We start from the raw sequence: 21,555 nt of genomic DNA on the forward strand, positions 1-21,555 counted from the left end.
CCCGTCATCTCCTGCCACCCACCCCGCACCCCCGTCCCTGCTCCCAGCTGCCAGGCCCCAGCCCTGCGCAGGGACCGCGACGAGTCCTCGGGCGCGAGGGCACCCGGCCGCAGCGGGGATGGACCGCTGCCCTGCCAGGTGTAAACGCCACGGGCACAGCTTGCTCCCCTCGCCCACCCCACGGTCCCCGCAGAGCTGGGACGGATGCAGGTGATGCAAGTGGCGTTCCCGTTTTAAGCGCAGAGGAACCTCATAGAGGTGTGGGGCGGAGAGGGAAAGGCTGGTGGCATCCCACTGCCCCAGAGCATCTCTAAGGTGAGCAGTGGTTGGCTGGTGGAAAAAAGAGGCAATTGAAATAAATCCTAAAAAAAAAAAAAGAAAGAAAGAAAGAAATCCAACTCTATAGCACAGATTTCAAATTATTTATTTTTAACATTCCTTTTGAAATACATGTCTACGATTGTGCTCACTTTAGAAATGGTACATGCGCAAATACCCTGTTCTCAGAACAGAAGTTACCAGGTTGGGCATTCTCACGCACAAAATGCACGACACTGAATGGCAACAGAGAGGACTGTACAAAACCCCCTAAACACAAATCACAGCATGTGCGATTCACATCTGTCAAGTGACAGTTCCAATTTTCTGTCCAATGCAAAACAGAAAGCGTATTTCAAATCCTGTGAAATTAGGTAATGGTTGTAACAGTATTTAAAGCTCCCAAATTTGAAATAATACATGAGGTTTATACTTTATTGTACAGGTACTTACTACCTTTTCCCTCCAAACTTTCTAATTTGTTGCCATAATTACGTTAAACTGAAGCTGATTTTTTTTTCCAGTCCACATATAGCTTGAAGCTTATTGTTCCTGTTTCAGACCTAAAGAAGAATCTGCGTGCCCTAAAGCTTGTCCATTTTCTAACTATATTGGATACTCTAATAAAAAAGCAGTACATTTCACTATAAACTTGAATTAGCCTATATCCTCAGATCATCACTACTGCAACACTAATACTAAATTACACAGAACCGATTATGATGGTGAAAGTCAACAGGAGCTCATCACTGTCGCTGTGATTACAGCCCGAAGGAAACCGCTAAGTGGAAACCCGTGTCCCAAAGGCAGCCGCGCATCTGCCGGGCAGCGCCGCCCCGGCTCCCGCCGGGTTCATTTCTGGGCTCGCTGTGCTCGGTGGCCGGCACAGGGTCACCTCTGGCCGGGGCGGGGGCGCGGGCAGGTCGGATCCGAGCAGCAGGAGGTGGCTGGGCCCCGGCAGCATCCCGGGGGCCCGCACGGCGTGTTGTCCCTCGCCGGAGGAGCGGAGTGGGCTTGCAGCACCGCAGGCTGTTCCGAGCGCGGAGCCACGGGCGGGGACAGTCACCGGCTGGTCCCTTCCCCGCCTTGCGTGGCCACGCAGCCCAGCTCCGAAGGCTTCGTGTAGCAGCCCCAGGAAGCCACGCTCAGCATCTGGCCCTGCTGCTGTTGCACCTCTGCCGCACTGCGCCGGGCCGCGCCGCTGCCCTTCCCAGCAGCCGTGCCAAAAACAGCCGGCGCACTTCCCGCAGCCCAAGTGTGAAACAGCAGAGATCCTGTGGGCAACATCTTTGGATCAAGCAGTATTTTAGTAGCATCCTGTCCTCCTAAACAAATCAAAAGAACCCCCCCCCCCCCCAGTGCCAAAGCTGGGAGGGCTTCCTCGAGCCAGTCCCAGCTCTGCTGGGCCACAGGCTGGTTGGGGTTGGAAGGGAGACAACTCCTCACCTCTGGAGACAACTTGTCCAGCCCCTGCCCAGGCAGAGCCACCTCGAGCCGGCTGCCCCGAGGGCTTCTGAACATCTCCAGGGATGGAGACTCCACCAGCTCCCTGGGCAACCTGCATTACTGCTGAGTGGGGACTTTGTGGTGGGAGTGAAGACTGTTCTCCGAGACTAGGCTGGGATGCCTGCCTTCAGCATCCTTCAAAAGAAAAGTGTTATACAAGTGCAAGCGATTACCTGCTGTCCATGTCTGCAGGACCTTGGCAGATGTGCTGGGGAAGGGCTCTGGGCCAGGCCCCTGCCCCGGGGACCGACGGTGGCTTTATGTCAGCTCAGCATCTCACCGGTGAGCACGGAGGGGTGCGTGGGCTGCCCGGCCCTCCGCAGAGCCCACTCCTAGAAAACACCAGCAGGGTCCTACCCAAGTAGTGTTGGGGAAAGGCTGAAACCAGGGTATTTGGACAAGGAAATAAAAAGGCCTTTGGTCACAAGTCTGTGATTTTTGCCTTCTCGATTTCAGAGCTTGTAGGCACTTACTGGTAAGTGGCCACAGATGTAATGTTCAGGACAACATTCAAAATAAAGATGAGTTTTTCAGGACAACATTCAAAATAAAGATGAGTTTTGCCAAAGTGCTGGTTCATGCTGGTAAAGCAGGGCTTGTCTGCTTTTTTTCGTGCAAATGATTTAATAGCTTGGCTTAAGGAGCTTTCCAGGCCACATCAGTGCCTGCTGGGCTGTATGAGAGACTTCAGTGATTTATACTGCCCTGCTCGTCAACCATTATTCAATGCCCACTGAGTAGAATCACTAGAAAAGGGTATGTCATAACGCCTTTTAGCTCTATTCTGTACGGGTTTAGCTCAGTGGTGATTTTGGTTTCCTGTACAAGTGGCTTTGCTTTAGCTCTTGCCAGCAGAGAAAGCATACCTGTCCTCCCTTTTATGTTGCCTTTTCCTATTTGACGCAGTGGTGTAACATACGACAAATGACCATCTAATTCCATGGTCTTGTCCCAGGCGGTGGATCCCGAAGTCAGTGCCGCACCAGCACCCCCAGCATCGCCAGGGCTGGGGACCGGGCTGCGCTGCGAGCACCGGATGGCTCGAGCACCCACAGCTTCATGCACTGAACTGCTGCCAGGGGACCCCTCCGTGATCGGTCCGCGCGGGACCCCCGGGCTCGGGGTACAGAAGCTGTCTGGCTGCACCAAGATCCACCCGGGATCCAGACAGAATCTTGCAGAACATTGGCCCTTGCCTCTGCCCGAGTCAAGGCAAAACTGAACCTGAGAATTTGGAGATAGGGGGAAATTGTTGGGGGTTTTTCTTTTTTTTATTTTAAATTGGTATTGCCTTTTTACTGAGATTCATTTTAATGCATCACCACACTAATGAACTAAAAATCTGCATTATAAAGTGACTGATGGGGGGGAAGAAATTGAGACAGCACTACCTGGCGATTTACAGATGCACGATCTAAGCTGCACTAGGCCAGACTTCTAAAGGTGCATGCTGCTTAAACCTGCAGAAACAGTGGAAGGCATAGACTTGAGCAGTGTCTGTGCCTCACGCTGCTTTCAAGGGCAGGCTCAAGGAAGAATCCACAGTGGTACCTATTAAAACAGGAGCCTCCTTCCTGGCAGCCTAAACCAAAATGCCCAGTGGCACAAACATCTCAGACTTTGTGCTCTGCAAGGCCAGACATAAAGGAAGCATCCTTGCAGAGTCCATCTGAGGGCCCCACTCATCCCTGGCACTGCACCATCATATTCCTGGCACTAGCAAAGTTGCTTTTTCATTATTTAATACTGTGCACCTGCTAAATTCCACATTCCCTAACAAAGATAATAATTTCCTCATTAAGAGAAGCTATTGAATCAATAGCACAGAGCTGTGGGTGAATTGAGGTCATTCGTCTCTTAAGGCCAGAACTAGTCTCATTAAAAAGTATGTGAGAGTAGGACTTTACAGAAGATGCTATTCTGAACCAGCTTTTCACTATTTCTCCCTTTCTGGGTATAAAGGCTTGTTCTCATCTATTTCTGAATGCCAGCTATCTCCCGGCCTTTGAAGAATTCCCTTCCAACCCCAAGGTGATCACCTCACCTCACAGAGCAGCATTTTCCCACCGCAGCCCACCTGCGCCGAGCCTAGCGATTGCAGTGGGACGGGCATTTTTCTCCAGCCAGGGGAGCTGCCCCTGCCCCAGCGGGACCAGGGCACAGCCAGGACAGACGGACAGCGCGGGTTGGGCTGTGCCGTGGCCTCAGGAGATGCTGCGGGGTCAGGCAGCCTGGGGCTGCTCTACCTCCCCCCCGCCTGGCGAGGGTCCCGCTCCCAGCACCTCAGAGGTGCGGAGTGGGAGTGCGGATGGACTGAAGCCCCTGTCAGACTCGGGCCCATGGCAAACCTCCACTCGTGACCGTGCCACTCGGCCGGCCCCCCGTGGGGCCAGAGCCCACCACCGGTGCTAACTGGAGAGGATGCTTCCTCAGCCAGGTGAGGTGGGTCGTGGCTCTGGCGCCTGTCTCTCATGCCACTGAGGGCCGAGGGCTGCCATGTCCTACAAAAAATAAATTAAGGTTAGCCTGGGTATTTGTTGCCTTGGGCTGACAAGGTGCAAACCAGCTTTTTTGTATTTTCACCATAACATTATTGCTATTGTTACAGGTCATAGTGATGCAGTAAGAGGCAAGCTGCCAAACTGACACATTTTTTGATTCAAGCAATTTCTTAACACATTAACTTGTAGGAGGCTTTGTGCTTTGGAGACTATAGCCCTCATTTCCAGGAGTGAGAAAAATCACACAATAGGGGCCTGACTAAAGGGCTAAAGAACTGTTTAAAATATTGTTAGATTTTCTGATGACATAAAGGCTTTCCACAAGAATTCAGTGTGTACTAACAAAGAGCCACTGTTGTCAAATACTGAATTTGAACTCATTCAGTTATTTACATTTACTATGACAACAACTATGATTATATAAATGGATTGAAGCTCTGGAGTGAAACATTCATCCCACACTTTTGCTTGGTCTCATTCCTCCAGCCACTTCATCGCAAATGCTCACAGGCTTTTTATCCACGTCATACTGTTCCTTTTGTCCTGCTGCAGAAGCTGCAGACTGATTTCAGATTAGCAGCCACGCTTCTTTTCTTCTGGAGCTGGTGTGATTGAAAACCTCTAGTTCTGCTGCCTCCCTGCTCACAGATCGGAGAGGTTCCTCTTTCAAAATATTGTCACTCAATATTTATGTAGAGTTTACACAAGCGGTGCCTGTCCTGGTCTCCAGTCACGTGCCTGCTGCTGGCATTTTGCACAGCAGACGGGGATGCTCTGGAGAGGACGGACAGTGGCTTTCCCCATCTTCTGCCCTGCCCCTTCCAGAGCAACAGGAGCCAGGAGCAGGGGGACCCCCTTTCCTGCTGCAGCAGCTTGGTGCTCCCCCCCTTGCTCCTCATCCAGATCAGCAATGAATCTTTGTTGGCAGAGGAGACTGGAGAAAAAAGTACATATATCTCCCCATTCTCCTTTCCAAATAACCCTTTACCGTCGGTGTCCTTTGATGCCAGATTAGGAAAGCATGCTTAAGATTTAGTGATGCTAAACCTGAACTTGACTTAAGGCTGCCTCTACCTCTCCAGCAGCACTCAGCATGCTCCCCACCACCCACCCTTGCTGCCCAACAGGTTTTGCTTCTCCTCCAGCCCCCTTCTCTGGTAGGGAGCTACGACAGCAATTAGTGGAGCCTGGCAGGCGGGGATGTGCTTTTTCCTCTAGAATTTTTTTTTTTGTTTCCCATTTCTTTAGTTTCTCTTTTCATCTGTCTCCTTTCAGTCTTGGCTCTTTGCCTCCAGGCCATTTTCCTCCTGAGACACGGGGGAGGGAAAGTGGAGTGCAAAACCAGAGCACAGAAAATCACCTCCCAAAGCTGAAAGCCGGGAGAGGCCGGGGAAGTGGCTGTGCAGAAGGTCTGTGCATCTGAAACAGCAGGAAAAAGTCAAGGAAAGGGAGAAGCAGAATGAATACAGGATAAATAATCTCCCCTTGCTGTGATCTGCAGAAAAGCTGTGGCGGTGATTTGGGATTAAGCACGGACAGCAAGGGTTGTGAATTGGAAGCCCACGGAGCTCAGCTGCTAAATTGCACACCAAAACATCACCCCTTCCCTCTGCCCGAGGACGCGGGACGAGAGCACTGCTGCTTCTGCGCTCGAACAAAGGGGAGGAGTAGAAACCACTGCCAGCACGAGGAGCTTGTACTCGGGGTTTGTTCTGAGCAGTGCCACGAGCCCTCACTCCTCACGCTCCTCCCTGCACAGGGCCACGCTCTGCCCACTCCCGGTGCCCCCCAGCACCACCGCTGCTGTACGGGCTGCGAGCGACGGCGCCGCTGCTGCGCCCCACTCGTGGCACTGGGCTGATGAAGCCAACACTTGTGTCAGCTGTGAAAAACCAGCCAAAATCTGGAGAGTGAGCTCTGCCATTGTTATTTACTGGCATTTTAATTATTCTGCTAGGGTCAGCTCCAATAAATGGGCTCCTAGACTGGGTCAACCTTTTGCTGTCTAAGAAGTCAAAAACACCCAGTAAAAATGTGATATTTAGGCTAGCTTAGAGCTGTCACAACAGGCACAAAATCTTGTCTTATTCTCCTGTTAAATGATCCTTGTTCTAAGGGGAAAAAAAAAAAAAAAAGAAGGATTAATGAATGCATCCATATGAGCTATTAAGAGAAAAATAAAGGCAGAGATAAAGAAAGATAGAGGCAGAGAATGGTAGATCCTAAACATGTGTTTTCTGCAATTTCATTTTTTATACAATAGATGCAGTTTCTTTCTTTCCTCAGACTGGAAAGATAGGCTTGACAACCATCTCATCAACAGCGGCATATAATACCGTCTCCTTGCTATTAACATGCAAATTGAAATGCACACGCTGATTAAAAACATATTAGACAAAGGCTATTGTCAAAGACCCAAGAGCACGCTGCAAGGCCCGATTAGCGAGCAGCGGCCCGCGGAGGGGGTGCTGCTCAAACTGCTGCCTCTGAAGCACTGGCACGGCAAACCCAGCCCGCACCACCACCACCCAGGCGAGCGAGCTGCTACCATCCCCGCTGCTCCCGCCCAAGCAAAGTCTCCAGGAAAGCGTCTGCAAAGAGTCCTCCGGGGCAGGCTTCTCACAGACACTGCTAAAAATTCACCCAGCTCTGCATTTCGGCTCAGGGCGGGCTGCAGGCACCAGCCCTGCTCGGGTACCTGCTCTGCTGGCGCCAAGCCGCGTCCCCCCCGCCGCAGCTGGGGACCTGCAGCTCCCCCCCGCCTTTACTGGGGAGCACTGGCTGCGGCAGCTCCCACCAGTCTGCTGGAGGAACGGCTGGGGGGACAGACGGAGCTTAACGGCAGCTCCAGGACCAGTGGGTGGGGGATGTGGGGGTGTGGGGACCAGCTGAGGCTGGCTGGGGTCATTAAAGACCCTGGTGCAATTAAGGCTCTCCCATGTGTTGTACTGACGACGTTAAGCATGCTCCTTCACCAGACAGCGTGTGATAATAGGCCCATCAAAGACAGTATGGGATTGATTACTTGTAAGGCTTCGCATCTGTGGTCACCACATCGAAGCGGGGTGAGAGGGAACACGACCATCATGGAGAGATGTCCAGGATAACTGTTCAGCGTCAGCTGCTCACGTTCTGCCCCGTGCCTTTAGCAAAACCCCAGTCTGCAGCCCCTCTGTTGAAGGATACGGAATGAGGTCCTGGCAGTAGTACAAGCCGGCTGCACTCAGAGATGATTTTTAGTAGTACTGGCAGGATTATGAGATGCACAAAGGTGCTGGGGAAATAAGAATATGATATAGAGAAGGAATTTTATAGAATTTTCTTTAGATCTCCTGTGACTTAGGGTTCAAGTAATATGTAAGAAAGCAGTGTAAAAGTGCAATACATTGTTCTGGCTTGAAAAGATCTGCAGCTGTCTCCCAACCCAGCTCCTTAAAGCCAGGAGAACACAGCAAAGATAAACATCACTGGGTCAACAGGACCAGCTCCATCATCCCTATTCTGACACTGGAAATGGAAATTAGACTAGAAAATTTATCCTAAAGTCTTGCAGTTGAGCTCAGTGCAGTAATTTAAGTGAGGGACACTCTGCAATGTTAATGGATATTCGCCTTCTTTCTCTTGAGATCCCCAATGTTTAAGCACCATATTGGGTCCTCCCTACCTCACAGATCTGCCGCAGATCTGGAGATTCCCAGTAGCCCCTCACTGGTGGGAGAGGACTTTCAGCTGGCCACACACTTGAGGAGTTCAATGAACCCAGACAAGAGCAGAAAGCTGCTAGCACAGGCAGGAGGAGGAATGCAGACATCCACATACATAATTTGAAGATTATGGAAGGTGGTTTTAAAGGTCAGGACTTGCTAATTAAGTTGATGCAATAGGAACTTAACAAAGAAAGTACCACTTACGTACTGGGAGCATTCTTCTCCCGTGATTAATTTCTTTGTGTTAAGTAGCGTGTATCACGGTAGAGTCACTTTACACACTGTTGCCATAGAGCTCTATTGCCTTAGCACAAGAAGCCAGTTAAAAAACGTGTATTATTTGTGCTGTATTATGCCTGAGCATAAAACACTACAGTAAGTTAGCATCTCGCCTCCTGAAACGTAACCTAATGTAGTTGCACTAGAGACTGAAAAGGAGTATTAGTGTGTGCTACAAAACTCTAATGAAACACATCTAAAAGACTACAGTTTTTGGTGTTAATAATCACATTTCCAGCTGTCTCCCAGTGCCAGCAGTATTCCAGTTAGCACTGCTCCTTAGAAATGTGTGTGTTGCAAGACACAGCCAGACCGACACTTAATTATTGTAATTTACTTTCTTTACAGAATATCTTGCACAGAGTTTTAAGCTGGGAAAATGTTTGGCCAGAACAGACAAAATTAAATTCTGTAATTTATAGATGTTCTGCCTGAAAAATGCAGACGATGTTTTTAGGTTTTTTTAATGGAGAAAAATATATGCAAGTGTTTTCACCCTTCAATTTAAAGTAACCTTGGGGGATGCGATGGTTGCACTGCATCCATTTTCTAAGATCTCTAACTTATCTGCACACAACGTTTAAGCCTGGGTGGTGTACTAGTCTCAACATCAGAGAAGAGCACGCAATCTGAAGGCATTTCTGCAGGGATCACCGACTTACCACGAGGAGATTTGTCTTTTATGTCTTGCTTTGAAGGCCTAATGAACTTAGGAAAAGCAAGAGATTAGAAGGATTTAGGAACCAAAGCCTGATTGACTGGACCAGGACAATATTGGCAGCAGATGCAAATACTGTGCTGCTCTAGATACTCCAGTTTGAAACAGGACAGAGCAGAGGGGTGTGATGGGGCATCCCATTCCTGCCTCACACGCCTCTTGCTCAGCAGGGCTGGGTGGTGCGGGACGTGGCAGTCTCGCCCGCAGCGCTGACCCTCCTGCTCTTGCATACGCACATCTCTGCTCCGCCCCTGCAGTGTCACGGGTCAAGCCATCTACCTGAAAGCTGACAGAGTGGCATAAAAATCTAGATTTTTCTAAATTAGAGGCAGGTCCCCTGTCTTCGGCCATTCTCTTAGACCAAGCAAGCCACCAACTCCAGGCCAAGCTGGACAGCCGGGGGAGAGGGACAAACTGACTGGTACAGGCTGGGTATCGCACCGGCGTTCAACCCAGCTCACTGCAGCAGCATCAGAGCTGTCTACACACCTGCCTAGGGAAAGAAATTGTGTTTGTGCTGTAATTAATTTGCTGCAATTAGCTTGTAATGATTAGTTGAACACACAAGTTGGAAGATTCTTTTTTTCCCTCTCCTGATAAAATCACCTCTGCAGCACCCTGGGTGCAGCTTGGAGGAAGGAGCATAGGCTGCGGGAAGGAAGAATTTGGAGGGAAGAAGGCTCAAAAAAGCCAGGCTGCATACACATGAATGATGTGCCCTATTTCTGTAAATCATTCTCTCTGTAAAGAGGCAGTTTAGCTTCAGAAACACTGGTGTCTCATGTTATTACCCAAAACACAATAAATGAAACAGCCCCACAGCTATGAAACCTAAGGAGATGCTTACTCATCTGTGAACAACCCATTCTCCTCCACACATGAAAGGCATTGATGCAAGAGCACAAATTAATCATGTAGAGCTTCTATCAGTATCTTTTAGCATCCCCAAAGAGTAAACAACCAGATTCTGCAGTGCATCCAACCCTTCCCTTCGCAGGACTGAGGGCACAAGCACACCCGCAGCCCAGCTGGGGCCCAGGCTCCCACGAGCCGAGCTCCAGGCAGTCTCCGGGAGAGCAAAGGTCTCTCTTCCAACTCAGTTCCTTCTCTCTGATAAGATCCCCTTAGCAAGGCAGAGGAAATGAGACGCTGCAGGCTGGTGCACTGCGAAGTACAGACCCGGAGCGCAGTGCAGGGGACGGCTCCATTTTGCAGGCACCTCCCTGCTGCCACGAGCTTTCAGACGGGAGAAAGCTGTAGGTACAGGAGCCTCTGCAATGTGGTAGATAAAAACAATGCAAGTATTATATGTGAGCATATGCGAAGAGATGCACACAAGTTACCTCACTTGTATATAAAATAGTTTTTAAACATGTAACATGAAATCAACAAGCCCTAGCAAAGAAGAGGCGAGAGCACTGAAGGAACAAGGCTTTGTAATGAGTTCCATGGGTTCCCACTCCCCCCCCAGCAATATAAGGGAGAAGGTGAAGGGAAAAATCACTTCCAGACAGACTGTACACTGGAAGCATTCATAATTTACTTCATTTGTCCCTTTTGTAAGCAGAAGATATTCTTCAAGGGTGTAACAGCATCCTGTACATCTATTTGAAACAAACCTCAGCAGTGGTCTGAGTTTGTGCCTACTGCTCTCAGGGGTTACATGGCCAAAGCTCTGCAAGTGTCCGCTGGGCCACAAACTGCCCCCACTCACCATGCACATGAGCAGGAAGAGTTTTCAAAGCATCAAACACTAACTTTAAATAGGACTGGTTCTTCTTTCTCTTCCCCTATACCACTTAAGCTAAACTAGGCACAAACTAAGCACATGGGTCGGGGCAATCCCCAGCACAGACCCAGGCTGGGCCCTCGAGGAGTGGCTGGAGAGCAGCCCCGAGGAGAGGGACTGGGGGGGGGAAAACTGCCCGTGAGGCAGCCCCGTGCGCTGGCAGCCCAGAACCCACCCGTGCCCTGGGCTGCAGCCAGAGCAGGGGGGGCAGCAGGGCCAGGGGGGGGGATTCTCCCCCTCTGCTCCGCTCTGGGGAGACCCCCCTGCAGTGCTGGGGCCAGCTCGGGGGCCCCCAACAGCAGAAGGACACAGAGCTGCTCGAGCGGGGCCAGAGGAGGCCACGGAGATGCTGGGGGGGCTGGAGCAGCTCCCCTGGGGGGCCGGGCTGAGAGAGTTGGGGGGGTTCAGCCTGGAGAAGAGAAGGCTCCGGGGAGCCCTTCGAGCGGCCTCCCAGGGCTTAAAGGGGGGGCAGGAAAGGTGGGGGGGGACTCTGGATCCGGTGATGTAGGGATAGGATGAGGGGTGACAGTTTTGAACTGAGAGAGGGTCAGTTTACATGAGATCTAAGGAATAAATTTATGGTGAGGGTGGTGAGGCACCGGCCCAGGTGCCCAGAGCAGCTGTGGCTGCCCCCTCCCTGGAAGGGTTCAAGGCCAGGTTGGACGGGGCTGGGAGCCCCCTGGGCTGGGGGAAGGGGGCCCTGCTCGGGGTGGGGGGGTGGAACTGGGTGATCTTTAAGGTCCCTTCCACCTCAAACCATCCTGTGATTCATTCTATGATATGATTCTATGAAAACGCAACAGGAAAGATTTTCAAGGCAGATAAAGACAGTTAGGCAAACTTTAAAATTCAATGTGAGTTTTGTGTATCTGTCTCCTACCCGTCACAGCTCAAACATATGAGTTAGAGACTTTGCCCCACATTGTCTGTAACCTCTGTCATCACACATGATGATATTCATATTCATTTCACCAAATATGAAGATGACTAATAGGATTGCTCTGTTCCATCAAGTCAATTAGCCCAGCTATTATACAGATGTAGCATGTCCCTTTGATTAAATGCCAAATGAAGATAAAGCACTGAACATTGCCTAATAAGTATATTTGCCAACAGATTTCATATGTTATGGCAAAAAAACCCAAAACCCAAATCACAGGAGTCTCATTTCTTCTTAGACTGGAAGGGGTCTAGTCTTCACTGCTGGCAGGCAACATCACATGGGCTTCTGTGGAGCAACATTTATTATTGATCTTCCTCCTTAGTTAGGAGAATTATTTCTTTTCTCTCCTGAAGATTTGGAAAGAGTCTTTTAAAAATAAACCTGATCAGTTTGGGCTTTTAATTGCCTTTTGAAGGTAAAAGAATCATTTCCACTGGCAAAAATAGGTTTGCTTCATTAAAAGGGTGACTATAGCAGCGAGGTAGTGAGGGATTTCAGAGTCCCAGATGAGACGGTAATTAAGAAGCCAGTTACACAACATTATCACTGTGAAGGAAAGCCAAAGCAGCTTTCCATGGCACTGCTGCCTGCGGTGCATCCCAGAGCTGCGGCAGCACTGCTCCGCTCCAGCCGGCCACAGAAGATGAAGTTCTTCCCACGGTAGGGAAAGAGATGAAAAACAGAACCCTGTCAGCAGCAGATTAAGACTATTTTTCTTCCTCTGGCAGCACAAGGTCCTCTCCATGAAAAGCCTGCTCCCGCCTCATCCCATGGCTCATTTACAAGTAGAATTGCTTGTGCTGACCTAGTCCTGCAGGTACGAGCACTGGCTTCAAGACAATTACTTTTTAGCATGTGCTTCCTTGTGACTTAATGACTTTAAATACTGCCCTTCCCCAAAATATGGTTCAGCATCGGCTTACAATGAAGCTGCCTTGATTCCACATGCACATCTGCCACTCAAGACTGCTCTGCTGTACAAACCCTTTGGATGTTGCTTCCTTCAAGGTGAGATAGATCAAGGTTACTGAGCAGAGCCTACAGCATCCTCTGCTACAGAGCGTGGTAACTTACTGGCTATCACATTACAAATATACAATAATGATTCTATGAACATATAAAATTACATTTGCATCACAACTGCAGTTTTCCAAGTGATGTGACTAATCATCTCTCATCTGAAACATACAGCGCTACTCAACACCAAAATGCAGAGCAATACGCTTTGCTTTGCTTTGGTTTATTAAGGTGCAGAAAAGCGGATGGAGGACACAGATTAATCATCTATGTATGATTTGTTCACTTGGCAGAAAATTCACAAACCTGCAGTCCACAGCCGTGAGCTGTGGATTAAATTAAAAGTGTCCCCGATGCAGAGCCCGTAGCAGCAGGTCACTGCTCTTCCTTGAGACGCTGGAGAAGTGGATTTGCACCTTGCTGGGATTCCTGGTATATGAACTGATGGATACGTACATGTCACTGCTCCGTTCCAAAGACATGAGAGAGCTTCTAGCCAAGTGTGCACAGAAAGGAACTGTCAAAGCCTGTTCTTTCAGAGATGCAGAAACAGGGAAATGGCCAGTCTCAGAAGAATTGTGCTGCTACACATGTATAAAACAACCAGAGTGCTCCTTAAAAAGGTGGTGCTTAATCTCTAGCAGCATTCACAAGGCAGGTTCTCTGCATGCAAAGTGCACTCACCGAGCCTGTGTAACAGGGCACAGCGAGGTTTGCTTTGCATTGCTCATGGTGCCTGCGTGAAACCGGATCATTTATTGGAGCTCTTTGCATTGCAGCGGGTTTGGTGAGAAACCTGGTCTCTTTGTGCTGACTGCAGTAGAAAAACTAAAATCCTTGTGAGCTCCCTCTTTCCAGTGGATAGAGATGCCTTTGTTTCTGCTTCCCCCAAAGCCAGGGAGCCCTTCCCTATAGATGAGCACCAGACTGCTACAGACGGGGACCAGGCTGGGGTCTGCACAACCAGCGTTCCTCTTGGACGGTTAAGGCTGGTTTTGGGTCAATTTTTTCTCCTTTCAAATCCTCTGAGCGTTGTCCTCCCTCTATGCGAGGACCCCCTGAGCCACAGTCTCTGCCACGGGGCCCCCGGCTGCGGAGCTGTTGGGTGGGGATGCTGCACGGTGGGAACCGGGCTGGAGGGGCTGCCAGAGACACCCGGCACTCGGGGGGGTCTCTGACACATCCAGCTCCGAACGCCCCCGAGGGCTGCCCCCGCTGAGCGCTTCCCCTCTCACCGTACAGGGCTTTCTGGGGCGGGGAAAGGCTTGGGCCCAAACCCTCCGCCCGGGCGGCGGGGAAGTGCCGGGGCTCGGCGGGACACCCGCGGCTCGGCGCGAGTGGCTGGGGCGGCCCCGCGGCCGCCAGCGCGGCTCCGGGAGCGCCGGACCCTCCGCCCCGGGGCACGGAGGACTCTGCCCCAGCGCCAAACCCACCGGGCTCGCTCTGCCGCGGCCACCAGCCCAGCACCCGTGGCACAGCGACGGCAGCTCCGGGGTCCGCGACCGTCGGCCTCGGTGTCCCGGGACCAGGCTCCGCCGTCCCCACGGCCGGTCCCGCCGCCGCTCCGCCGTCCCCACGGCCGGTCCCACGGCCGGTCCCGCCGCCGCTCCGCCGTCCCCACGGCCGGTCCCACCGCCGGTCCCACCGCCGCTCCGCCGTCCCCACGCTCGCAGCCGGTGCCGCCGGTGCGGGCTGGCCCGGTCCCGCCCGGTCCCGCCGTCCCCGCAGCGATCCCGGCGGGCCGCCCGCTCCCGGGAAGGGGCAGAGCAGCGTCTGGCTTGGGGTCGGCACCAGCAAAGTCGGTAAAGCGAGTGGTTCCCGTCCAGCCTGTAGGAATCCTACCGGCAGGAAAACGACTTTACGCTTTCATTTTAGTTTTCTTTGCTCAGTGAACCGTTTGTTTCTCTGAAGACAGAGAGGAAAGGAAAAGATTCATCCGTTACACAATCCCCGTGATTCACTTTTTGTTGCTCTTTATGTGTTGACACAAACCATGCTGGAGAAGGTGAAGAAAGTATGTTTATTTCTGATTGAAGACTGATTACATCACTATCATGGATAATGTAATAGAATAACTTTATACTCTTGGGAGAAATCTAAGAATAAATACGAAAAAGTAAAATATTTTGTTTCCACTGTCTCTGAAGATGAGTGATGATTAAGTGCTGTATTTACAGGATAGTTATCATACTCTTAGACTCTGTGCTGAATAAATATTATCTTGGAAGGGTAAAAAAATCCATTGAAATATTTTAACTCACCACAAAATTAAAAAAAAAAAATCCATGTATCTGTCCAAAGCGAAGGTTAGTTACATGTTAGTTATCGAATCCACACAGGATCACTGTCCGAGAAAGCATCCTCTCCTTGCTGACCAGCTCCTCTCCACAGAAGAGGCCTCAGTGGTTTTCCTTGTCTCGACCGACGAGCTGCTACTGGTTCTTCAGGCTGGAAGACAGAGACAAAGCAGAAGTCACTCTCCGCCCTGGGTTCCCAGGTCAGAGCTGGTTTCTGTGCACGTCCCGAGCTCTGCCCACGCGTCCCCGGAGCATCTCGCTCCCCTCCCCACCCCCCCAGCCTCCTTCAGCCCCCGGAGCTCCAGCGCGGACGGCAGATCCCAGGCGAACCCGTACTGGGGCAAACCTGCAACATTTCTGGTCACAAGTAAAGAAATTCTTTTGTGTGAGTGATGAGGAGACTTCATTTCTAAACAAATATATAAATAAACTCTTTCTACCTAAAGCATATTCGTAATTTTAAGGACAGTTTGGTATTTTATGAAAGAAAACTGCTGTGACAATTTGAAAAAAGCATAATTTCTTCAGGTCCTCAATTTATATTTGTTTAAGAGCCTACCAAACCTGCCTTGCTCATGACCCAACACATTTCTGGCCAAAGAGGAATTTCTCATTCAGCAAGCGCTGGCGATCTCAGGTTTACAGTTTGAAAAATCAGTCCAATATTTATGCTCTACATTAAAATAATTAATCTGTACACCCAACACCACAAAACAAGGTTGCATGAGCCTTTCTGGGGCTTTCAAATTATGATCAAAACAGAAGATATCAGAGATAGCTTTATTTTCACCTACGTTAAAAGGGAAGGGAGACAATTTAATCCTATAATGAGAGAAAGTATTACACACTCTCTCTTCACAGGCAGTGTAATTATTCAGCTGCTCTCTGGAACTGAAATAATGACAAATTAAAATGCCTTTCAATTCCATCTACCTTTTATAACTATTCATCTTCTGGAGTTATTATCACTCTAAAGACTTCTTTATATTTTAGGCATCAGCCACTATATATTACAGAAAGCACATGGAAATTGTTACCGCTACCCATAAAAGTTATAGTCATCAAGGTAAGGAAAAAGTCATTTGGCTTGGTTGTAAAGTACACAGTACAACTCAAGTATTTACTATAATTTCCTGATATTTATTGGAAATCTCACATCAAAAAGTGAATTCATTCTGGGTGAGGATGCGCAGGAGGGAGCTCAACCTCCCAGCTCCGGGAAGGGGCAAGAAAAGTCCAGGGGAAAGAGAAATAACATTCTGCATAAAATCTGACACAAACAAACTCAGGCCAGGGACCACCAACACCTTCCTCTCGTCCCGCTTCTTGGCACAGTAATGAACTTCCAGAGCCCCCGGAGCGGGGACAGGCACCAAGGGCACCCGAGGGGCACGGGCAGAGGGGGATCTGCCCCCCATTTGCTACCGGGGTACCACGACCAGGAGCACGCTTCAGCCACAGCAGCCTGGAATAGTTGTTTACACTTCCTTAAACGGACTGAAAAATGTATGGAAATGCAATCATGGTGAAGGGTGACATGTCTCCAGGCACGATATTTACAATATTTTGATTAGCTCCAATTCCTGAAGAGCCAAGCAGCTTATGTTAATAAATACCCTATTCCAATTAGACATCTGTGTTCTCAATCAGAAAAAAACCCGCACCGGCACCGAGCCTGCTGTCATTAGTTCCTCAGCAGCCCATTAATCATCTGGGCTTACACAGGGTGCACCCAATGAGTAGGTGAAGGCCTGTGCAGAAGGGTCTTCCGAGCACACCTTCCAAACTAGAAATGGCCAGGCTCAATCCCTAGCAATTCGTTTTGACTGAATACTGCACACCTGTGGTAGGTCGAATTGATTCTTACCCCAACAACAGCGGAAGGATTGGGTCCCCTCTCTGCAAAAATCCTAAAATGAATCAGAAAGCATGAGCTTGAAAGGGAAACCTGGATGTGTATTAGCATCTATGAATGTGTAAATGAGTGGTTATAAAACCCCAAAATACATTTGCGAGCTCTAAATGTGTCAGAGAGGTCTGGCTGATCAAAGAGACAAAATAAAGGCGAGAAGATAAAATTCTTCTTCATGGAAGTGGGAATCATTATCCCCATATAGTCAGACTCTTAATTACTAGGGCTGGATCTCAGCCTCCGATCGCTGACAGCCAGAATGGTGGAGGATAGCTCACAGCTCTTGCTATCCAGCACATTATTACAGCATTTGATATATTTGCAACCAGCCCAGAGATGGCACTTACATCAAATGTGGGTCTGGGCTCTGGTACTCTGCCAACAGCATCTTTGGTCCTTTCATCCGCGAGCCCCTGAGGAGCTACTTCAGAGCTGGCACTGGGCCCTCTGGTGCATCTTCCCCCAAACCAGCTCTGTTCTCCAGGACACAGAGATGAACACAGCACCCTGTCCCCAGCCCCACTGCCTGCATGTGCTAATTAAAGGAGGGAAGTGCTTTTTGCAACACCCTAAGTTAATATTGCACACCAGCATGTCTCTGACCCCAGAATTTAAATATCCTATGGCTTATTTCACAGCTACTCAGGGCTTAAATTCTCTGTTGTTCATTGCAAATTACTTTTAGCAGTGATTTTTCATCTTTACAGTTCACATAAACCAGAAAAGAGTGAAGTTTTGTTTCTTTCAGCCGGTAGCAAGCAGTGAGGAGGGAGGCTGGCATGTGAGCCTCTCTCAGTATTTCAGAGAGAACGTGTCCTCCCTTCCCACAGCTCCTCACCAGCCGGCGTTTCGGCTGCCACCAGTCCCTGCACAAACAGACACTGGTGCCAGCCGTGGGCCAGCCGGAGTGGGCACCAGCACCACTGCCTGCCTCGCACCTTGCTCGTCACTCTGCTGCTCCGCTGCTCCTCGCGGGGAGGAGGAACGGAGAAGGGGAGATTAAAAAAACCCACATCTATTTCTGGAAAGCAAGTCAAACAATGACTCAATCATCTCTACACAGTTCATAAATCCCTAATTAAAGGTTTAGTGCTCCTCCCCGCTGCAGATGTTCCAGAGTCCAGCCACATTTCACAACCTGCTTCTGTGCTGGCACACGTGCACGCAGCCACCAGCGTCGCTTATCAGGGCCCCGAGCTGGAGCTCTGCTTTCTGGCACATTTAAAAGCAGCCCGTGCTCTGGGGGAACACACATTCCCATCAGAGCTACGATGCACACTGCCTGACCCCTGACATAAACAGTCTGGGCGCCAGATTTGTGATGCCTTAAAAGAAATATTCTCCTGCATCTGACTCTTGCCCCAATTCCTGACGTTATGACAGGATAAAAAAAAGGAGGCATTTTTCCTTTATTTCCAAATATACGGCTTAAAGTATCTGAGCCCTGGAGAAGAAATGGGAGGTAGTAGACATTATCTTGCTTTGCATATTCATTGGCCAGGGGGATAAGGACTAGCTCAATATAAACTACCTCCTGCTGCATCTTTTACTCAACACCAAAATACCAGCCAGAAGTTTTCAGGCAAGGCCCTGAATTTCCTATAAACAAACAGCTAAGTTGACACCCCCCAAAGAAGAGCAGGTCAGCTGCAGGGCAGGCAGCCAAGAATTCCTGCCCTGCTGATGGAGCTCCAGCACTGCCAGTGCCCACGCTGAGAAGTGACGGGGGTCCCGATAACGTGGCCCGCGAAGCAGCAGCTCAAGGGCTGCTCTATGGTGGGTTATTTACAGCAACTCTAGCAGTGCCTCGGTTGTGTGCTGCTCTCTGGAGAGCTCTCAAAAACTATAATAAATATCCACAACTTGATTCATTCTTCATAAAAGTTCTTCTCTCCTAAAGCCGCTTTTCAGAAGATTCATCTCTCCGGCATTTTTTGGGTGCTACCAGCTTCCAGCCTGCAATCACCTTCCCTGCTCACCTGTCCCGGAACAAAATCCCTTTCCTTTACAAACTGCCCCCCGGCCCCTTTTTTTTTTTTTTTCTTTTTTTTTTTTTTTAAATTATATGAAGTATAACAGCCACATAAAATGTTTTGTTGCCTTAGCAACCGCAATCCACTGGCTTCAGCCTGAATTAGAAGGAAGAGGATGGTCTTGACACTAACCAACAATAATGAGAACAGCAAAAGCCAGCAGGCACACCAGTCGCTGAGGTGCGCGGGCGGGCTGCAGGAGGGGCAGTGCCCTCAGCTGGCACCCAGCGCAGCGCACATCTGCATCTGCTTCACTCTGCGCTTGAGAGCCAAGGTGCTGCACGCCCCGGCCTTGCTCTGGGACAGAGCGGCAGTGCAAACTCAGCAGAAGAACCAGGTCTGTATTTCAAAATTAATTTTCTTCGTATAGAAGAGGTAATTGCTTATAGAAAGCTACAGAACCACAGATGCAGCCCTGTCAAAATCTGTTGTGTTTCTGCTGCTCTGCACACCCCTCTGCGTTGGAAACAGGGCTGAGCTGGGTGCATGCGTACCTTCAGTCACTCGTACCATAGTCAAGACGGGATGTAGAATAACTTTTCACAATGTGTTCGTTTACAGCACTAGAAATGAAGATTTCTTTGTCTTCGTCTGCACTACAGATGATTTCTGTAGTCAAGAACACGAGCTGTATGAACTACTTTACCTTCCTAAATTCTTTTGCTACCTGCTATTACCACAAGCGCCCAACCTGAGCAGCTGGCTCTGTGCAAATATCATGTACAAAGTCATATCTGTGTACATGGCAAGTAGAAGAACTACAGTCATGAGAACCCCCCAGCTCGTGCTGGGCTTGCATCTCTGGGTCCAACCACGTTATCAGTGCACGTGGCTGGTACAGACCCCTTAGACCATGGGGGGAGAACTGTTTCAGGATAAAAGACATGAGTAGCTCATTCCCTCAGTCCCATGTAGAGGACAACAGATCTGCAAAATCAGCTTTAAACAAGGAGAGTAGAATCTGGTTACATAGTAATTACAGGGTGGGAAGAGCTTTTGTTGTGCACAAACCCAAGCTGCCAATCCATTGTCTCCCATGCTTCTGCACTTTCCTATAAGCGCTGGAGAGATCTGTGCTGTGCTCGGGTACTTAGCTTCAAAGAAAATTGTGTAAGAATGAACAATGGATGGAGGAAATAGAATAATCAGAGCAATTTCCCATAGAAATTGGTCAGACGAATGTCTCTAATTGGCATTCCATTATAACATTTGTAACATACTTTCTTTTGAATTTATTACTTTGTTTCCTCTTGCACTGAATGCCCATGAAGGACTCTCGGGACCAGATTTAAGTCATGATGAATAAAGGATAAGAAACTAAATTTAGAAAGACTGACAAGAATATTAATTTGCAGAAGAGGAAGGTCCTTAAAAAAAACCTGGGAGTCCTGCAGGCCCCTGCGCTACTCCAGTGTTCCCTGCACAGGCTGGCGTGACCCTCACCGAGATGGAGGAGCAATGGTCCTTCCTATCAGTAATTCCTGTGCTTTCGGAGCTCCGGAAAGCTCTGGGAACCACTGCGACTTCCACCGAGCCCGACACCAGAAATGCGCGATGCCGTTTGGCTTGCTGGCGTCCCCGGGAGAGGGGCCGGGACACCGGGGGCCTCCGCACCGCGCTGCCTGCTCCCGACCGCCCGTGAGCCCAGGACAGACCTGTCTGTACCCCACGGCTTCAGCACCAGCCCCCGCTCCCCGGCGCCTCTGCTCTGCAAGAGCCGCTCTCGCGAGTTGGAGCGGCTGCGGGAGGCTCTTCCTCTGAGCAGCAGCAATCCCTCCCGCCACGGAACGGGGTCCCAGCTTCCCCTCCTACAGCCTGGCCTCCTCCCGTGCAGGCTCAGTCGGGGAGCTGAGGCTCTTCTCCCCGACGGGCAGCGATAAATGAACGTGAATTCTTGTCTCAACTCCTGCTAATTCTTTACCCAGATATTCCCTTTAATCCTGAGCCCTGCAGTGAATATACTCCCTGTCAGGCTCCTACTCCAGCTACAGAACAAGAGGTGAAACAGAAAGATCTTCAGTCTTTGCAATTTTTGTCAGAGTAAGTTGGAAGAAAACATTTGGGAAAGCAATAGATGCAGAAGGAATTATCTTACTGCCTAAGTGTGGAGATGACACTGCTAATTGCAGGTGATTGAACAACAAAAGCAGAAGGTGTGGGTATAAAACAGAGGCTGTGAGGCACCCCCCCCCCCCAACACTGGAAAGAAGTAGCACATTTTTTCTGCACATCTCTATTTCCCATCAATGAGGCTGCTCTGATTTGAAAAGAACTCCTTTATCCTTCGCAATAATACCAGCAGCAACAACAACAATAATAACACAAACTCAGAAAGACTGGCAGGGGAAGGATAAATTACAGCTCTGTGCCCAGGCAGCACATCACAGCTGCTCTCGTTCCAGGTTTCCAGTGGGAAGAGCTGTCAGCTCTGTTTTCCAGCAGTGGGAATGTGCTGCACATGCTGACCCTGTCACTCCACCGTGTAACCTGGTCGAGCAGGGACACACCATCAGTCAGATGGGCTAAAAGAGAAAG

At 49.8% G+C, this 21,555-nt stretch overlaps 1 protein-coding gene across 2 annotated transcripts in view; it reads right to left on the bottom strand.

The window, feature by feature from the left end:
• Nucleotides 1–406: 406 nt before the first annotated feature.
• The window catches only part of ZMAT4 (zinc finger matrin-type 4), an 83,937-nt gene continuing 62,788 nt past the window's right edge, over nt 407–21,555 (bottom strand). The window contains exons 7-8 of one of the 2 annotated variants that reach the window (XM_042801510.1): nt 13,085–15,226; nt 407–10,301 (exon numbers count right to left, since the gene is read on the bottom strand). In XM_042801510.1, coding sequence (XP_042657444.1) covers nt 15,211–15,226 — 16 coding nt within the window. In that variant the 3' untranslated portion in view covers nt 407–10,301; nt 13,085–15,210. Of the gene's footprint in view, nt 10,302–13,084; nt 15,227–21,555 lie in introns of those variants that run through there. The other variant, XM_032999338.1, reaches the window with a different exon arrangement.

This window comes from Tyto alba, unplaced genomic scaffold (genome assembly GCF_018691265.1).
Source record: "Tyto alba isolate M040663 unplaced genomic scaffold, T.alba_DEE_v4.0 Super-Scaffold_34, whole genome shotgun sequence".
Lineage (NCBI taxonomy): Eukaryota > Metazoa > Chordata > Aves > Strigiformes > Tytonidae > Tyto > Tyto alba.